The 5890-nt window shown below is 53.8% G+C and overlaps 1 protein-coding gene across 1 annotated transcript in view; it reads right to left on the minus strand.

The window, feature by feature from the left end:
• Nucleotides 1–5890, minus strand: part of MYBPC2 (myosin binding protein C, fast type) — a 24072-nt gene that overhangs the window by 15648 nt on the left and 2534 nt on the right. The window contains exons 5-10 of the mRNA XM_006763874.2: nucleotides 5295–5340; nucleotides 5110–5169; nucleotides 4247–4440; nucleotides 3860–3992; nucleotides 1310–1434; nucleotides 1109–1214 (exon numbers count right to left, since the gene is read on the minus strand). Of these exons, the coding sequence (XP_006763937.1) occupies nucleotides 1109–1214; nucleotides 1310–1434; nucleotides 3860–3992; nucleotides 4247–4440; nucleotides 5110–5169; nucleotides 5295–5340 (664 nt within the window). The remainder of the gene's footprint in view (nucleotides 1–1108; nucleotides 1215–1309; nucleotides 1435–3859; nucleotides 3993–4246; nucleotides 4441–5109; nucleotides 5170–5294; nucleotides 5341–5890) is intronic.

Consider the following 5890-nt stretch of genomic DNA (forward strand, 5'->3'; position numbering starts at 1 on the left):
GACTAGATGGCTCAGTTGATTGGAGCATTGTCCCATGCACCAAAGGATTGTGGGTTCTATTCCTGATCAGGACACATATCTTAGCTAGGTTTCAGGTTCAGTCCCATGTCAGGGCACATATGGGAGGCAATTGATTGATGTTTCTCTCTTACATCAACTTCTCCCTCTCCCTCCCTCCCTCCTCACAAACAAAAAACCAGCAACATATCCTCGGGTGAGGATTTTTTTAAAAAACTGGTTACAGCATCAGTTACGGCTCCTCTGAAACGCTGGTCAAAACAAAACTTTTATATTTATTCATGTGATGACTAATACCTGTCTCCGTCTCTCACACCCACATGTTCCGGAAATTTACCAGATTGTAAACTCCACGAGGGCAGGGGCCATGGTGACATATTTTCTTTCCATTTATCTCAACACAGAGAAGAGTAGGTGCTTACACACAGTAGGTGCTTATTAAACATCTGTCAGATGGGTGAACAGATGTGGGATGCATGAATGGAGGAGTAGATGGGTGGGTGAGTGGGTGGGTGGATGGATGGATGGATGACTAGATGAGTGAATGGATGAGTGGATGGGGGGATGGGGAGATGAACAGATAAGCCAGAGGATGGATGTGATTGGTCAAATGGATGAATAAATGAGTTAATGAATCTGAAATAGCAGGGATCAGGAAAAGGGGTGGAATAGGTAGAAGTCAGATATTCCAGAGCAGTGATGGCAAACCTTTTGAGCTCGGCGTGCCAGCATTTTGAAAAACCCTAACTGAACTCTGGTGCCGTGTCACATATAGAAATTTTTTGATATTTGCCACCATAGTAAAACAAAGACTTATATTTTTGAGATGTATTTTATATATTTAAATGCCATTTAACAAAGAAAAATCAACCAAAAAAAATGAGTTCGCGTCTCACCTCTGACACGCGCGTCATAGGTTCACCATCACTGGGCTAGGATTTCTAGATGGTGAGGGTCAGAATTTAGAGAGAGAGGCTGAGGCCTCTGGGGGACTCCCGGGTAGAGGCCCAGGGCCTCCACGAGAGGCCGTAAAGATCGGGCTGGTGCAGAGAAGCGGAGGGCACCTGAGTGGAGACGGGGGATCACTCACCATATGACCTGGGCGCCTTCTTCCGACACCTCCACGGCCATTTCCACCCGGTCGCCCACAAACACCTGCTGGTCCTCAAGGGGTGTCACAATCAGCACTGGAGGTTCTGTGGGCACAGGGGGTGGGGGACAGGAGGTCAAGCGGTCTCCGGAGCCCCTCCAGACCCCAGTCCCCAAGCCCAGGCCCCAACCCCGGCCTCACCTTTGACGAAGAGCTCGGTGAAACACTTCTCATCGCCCACGGCGACTTCATACGCGGCATCGTCCGCCAACGTGCACTTGTTGATGGTGAGAATTCGCTTCTTACCAACGTTCTCAAACACGTACCTGGCGCAAGAACCTCACCTCGGTCCAGGGCCTGGGGCAGACCCTGGCCCTGGGGTGCAGCCGCCCACGAGTTCCCAGGCAAGGCACTCCCGCTCAGAGACAAACTGTGGGGGAGGGGGCACACCGTCCAACTTCTTTTTCTTTTTTTGAAAATATATTTATTTATTGATTTCAGAGAGGAAGGGAGAGGGAGCAAGAGATAGAAACATCCATGATGAGAGAGAATCACTGATCGGCAGGCCCCCAACTGGGGATCGAGCCTGCAACCCAGGCATGTGCCCTTGACCAGAATCGAACCTGGGACCCTTCAGTCCACAGGCTGACACTCTATCCCAGCGGTTCTCAACCTGTGGGTCTCCAACCTGTGAGTCGCGATCCCTTTGGGGGTCGTCTAAGACCACCGGAAAACACATATATAATTATATATTGTTTTTGTGATTAATCACTATGCTTTAATTATGTTCAATTTGTAACAATAGAAATACATCCTGCATATCAGATATTTACATGATGATTCATAACAGTAGCAACATTACAGTGATGAAGTAGCCATGAAAATAATTTTATGGTTGGGTCACAACATGAGGAACTGTATTTAAAGGGCCAGAAGGTTGAGAACCACTGTGCTAGGTCATCTCTCCTTCCCTCCTTCCTTCCTCCAGACACAGATGTGCCTACGACCCAGCTTCAACCATACAGACGGTGTAGCCAGAAATATGGAAACTCGGATGCCGAAAAGTCTGTAAGAAAAGAGCTGGTCCCCCTACCTCCACCAACTAGAAATACAGCCCTAATTAAAGTCATGTGTTCTAGGGACTCTGTTACAGCAACTTAACCTACACCCTCACTAATACAACTTTTTATCTTACCCCAAATGCTCATGGCGACAAATTGAGAAAACACAGCCAAGGGGAAAAAAATCGTTTTAAAAAAGACTCCATGTAGCCCTGGCCAGTGTGGCTCAGTTGGCTGGGTGTTGTCCCCACATACTGAAGGTTCAATTCCTGATCAGGGCACATGCCCCCGTTTCGGTCTTGATCCCCAGTAGGGGGCATGCAGGAGGCAGCTGATGGATGTTTCTCTCTCACATGGATGTTTCTCTCTCTCCCTCTCTCTTCCTCTCTCTCTAAAAACTAATAAAAAATCCTAAAAAAAAAAAAAAAAAAGAACCCATCCATAACTGCCCCACCAAATGCAAACATTTTGGCCTCTGTCTTGTCAACCTTTTTATCTATACACTAGATGCCCGGTGCACAAATTTGTGCACGGGTGGGGTCCCTCGGCCAGGCTGGTGATCGGGACCATGAGGGCCGCGGGAGGTTGGCTGTGGGAGCGCACTGACCACCAGGGGCAGCTCCTGTATTGAGCGTCTGCCTCCAGGTGGTCAGTGCACGTCATAGTGACTGCCTGCCTGCCTGCCTGACTGAGTGCCCCTAACCGCTTCTGCCTGCCAGCCTGATGACCCCCTAACCACTCCCCTGCCAGCCTGATCGACGCCTAACTGCTCCCCTGCCAGCCTGATCACCCCCAACTGCCCTCCCCTGATGGTCTGGTCGCCACAAACTGCCCTCCCCTGCTGGCCATCTTGTGGTGGTGGTCATCTTTGACCACATGGGGGCGGCCATCTTTTGTGTGAGGGTGTGGTGGTCAATTTGCATATTACCTCTTTATTATATAGGATATGCAAATAACATTTTGTGAAGCAGATGGGAAGTACGCTTTTGCACACAATAATCTTAAACAGCTCTCCCAGTCAGCATGTATTTCAGAATATTTTTACAGCACCTGAGCACGGAATTGTGCATTTTGGTTGTTTTCCATGTTTTGCTACAATAGTCAATGCTTAGGTCAGCATCCTTGCAGCTACATATACATAACCACCATTAAGACAAATACCTAAAATTGAACCATCAAAATGGCTTTTTTTGTATCTTTTAAAATATATATTTTTATCAATTTCAGAGAGGAAGAGAGAGGGGAGAGAGAGACAGAAACATCAATGATGAGAGAGAATCATTGATCAGCTGCCTCCTGATCGGCCCCCACTGGGGATCGAGCCCACACCCCGGGCATGTGCCCCTAACAGGAATCGAACCCAGGACCCTTTAGTCCGCAGGCTGACACTCTATCCACTGAGCCAAACCAGGAAGGGCTGATTTGCATTATTACTGTTATTGCTGTTCGTACCATCTGCACGCCTGAATGTGTACCTCACAGCACACCAGCCATTTGGGTCTCTTCTCAACGGAATTCCTGGTCTCTAGTGCTTTTGTCTAGTCTTCGACTGAGGTACTTGGACTTTTCACATGGGGGAGAGAGTGCCCTTTCTGGGGTCAGAGTGGCCGGCCTTATTTCGGGGGGTTGGGTTCTCTCTGGGCCTCAGGTCCCCGCCCCAGCCCACTCTGAGAGGGCCACACGCACGTACTTGCTACCCGGCTTGATCTCCTGGCCGTTCTTGTACCACTTGAGGGGAAGGTCTGGGTCACTGATCTCCACCACCAACTTGATCTTGTTGCCTCTGTCCACTTGGTAGGCTGGGTCCAGCTTCTTCGTGAAGGCTGGAGGGCGAGGGACACGGGGCGGGTGGAGCTAAGGGGTCCTCCCTGCCCTGGTCATCCCAGAGCTGCCAAGTCTCCCTCCCCAGACCATGAGCTCTCCAAGGTCAAAAAGAGGTCAAGGTCAAGAGCTTAGAAGTCCCTGAGAAGAGGACTCTCTTACCCTTCCGATGGGGGCCTCCAAAAGATGGGTCCGGGGTCCCAACATCTGATACCCACGATGCCGCAGGGCCCCTCTCCCTCAGGCCGGTACTGACCTTCGCTCTTCTTGACCTCGACCTTGGCCTTCTTGAGCCGCTTCAGCATGCCCCGGAGGTCGGTGATTCCGTACTGGAAGGCGATCTTCTCATACTCGCTCTTCTTTGCCCCTTTCAGGAGCTCCCAAATCTCAGGCGGGATGCCCAGGTCATCATCGTCCTTCTTCTTCTTCTTTTCCTGCTCAACCACCTCCCTGTGGGCGGGGAGAGCAGGCCAGGCCACTGCCGGGTCTCCTCCCGCCTTCTCCGCCCGCTTGCTGGGTGCCCTGCCCGAGCCACTTTCTGTCTCTGGGCCTGTGATCCTTCCTTCTCTCCCTCCTGGACCATCGCCCCAGCCTCCTCCCTGGTCTCCTGGCCTCCATCCTGTCTGTCCCCCTGCAGTCTGCCCCCCACCTGGCCCCAGGGGACAGTTCAGACCCCGACATCAGATGCCATCCCTTCCCCGTTCGGAACTGGGTGGCTCAGTGTAAAGGCAGGCGGACAGAAGGGCAGGCGGGGAGACGGCGGGTGGGTAAATGGACATGTGGGCAGAGGGATGGGCAAAGGGCAGGCAGGTAGGTGGGTAGATGGATTAGTCCATGGGTCAGTAGGGAGCTGGCTGGATGGGCGGGTGAGATTGGCAGGTGGTGGGTGGGCACAGGCTGCCTGCATAGGTGTTGGGTTGGGTGAACAAGTGGAGGAGAAAGAGCCGGAGTGGGTAGGAAAGTGGACGTGAGGGTGGAGGGTTAAAAGGTGTGCAGGGAGGTGAACTGGCGGGGAGACCCACAGACCCTGGTGGGCGGGCAGTGGGGGGATGGAGGCGGTGGTGGAGGGCCGGGCAGGGAGTCCATAGATGGCCTCACCCCCCCGGAGGGTGGGCTCACCTCTTCTTCAGCAGGCCGCTGAAATCCAGCTCGCCCGCATCTTCGGACTTCGCTTCACCCCTGCGGCCGCGGAGAGGGGGGCGTGAGCTCCTGAGGTCCCCCCAGAGTCACCTTGGGTCCCCACTCCTTGCCTCCCCCGATCCTCCCTTCTCCCAAGGGGAACCCCAGGGTCCAGGGTCACTTACGAGCGCTTGAATTCTTCTAGAACCGGCCCCGTGGAGTCCTGAGTCGCTGGGGAGAGGCAAAGGGGGGAGAGAAGGTGAGCTGGAGGCACGTCCTGACCGCAGACCAAGAGCAGCCTGCAGGGCCCGCGCCACCCCCTCCCACCTCGTGGACCAGCACACCCTCTCTCTGAGGCCCAGACATCCCTCTGCTTCTAGACTCATTTCCCTGGCTGCCAGGTACCACCCTCTCGGCAGCCTATCCCCCTCCCCCCGGGCCCGCACGCCCTTCTGCTCAGGCCTGGGCATCCTCCTTCCAGATGTAAGCACCCACACTTCCTGGGCTATAGACCCCCGTGCCTGTGCACCCTCGGGGCTCCATGCACGTGCCCCCAAATCTGTGTCACCTCCCGTTCATCCTGCACACCCTCCCCCTAACCCACACGCCCTCCCCCTCCGTCCCCTTTCTCAAACCTGTGTCCCGGGACCCTGCCATGGACTGCACTTGCATCCCGAGCCTTCACAGGGCAGCCGACCGCCCGCACCCTTCCCCATGTCACGCTCTGAACATGCAGCCTGTCTCCGCAGTAGGGAACACCCCGGCCCCTGGACCTGGTCCC

Source organism: Myotis davidii, unplaced genomic scaffold, assembly GCF_000327345.1.
Source record: "Myotis davidii unplaced genomic scaffold, ASM32734v1 scaffold358, whole genome shotgun sequence".
Classification (NCBI taxonomy): domain Eukaryota; kingdom Metazoa; phylum Chordata; class Mammalia; order Chiroptera; family Vespertilionidae; genus Myotis; species Myotis davidii.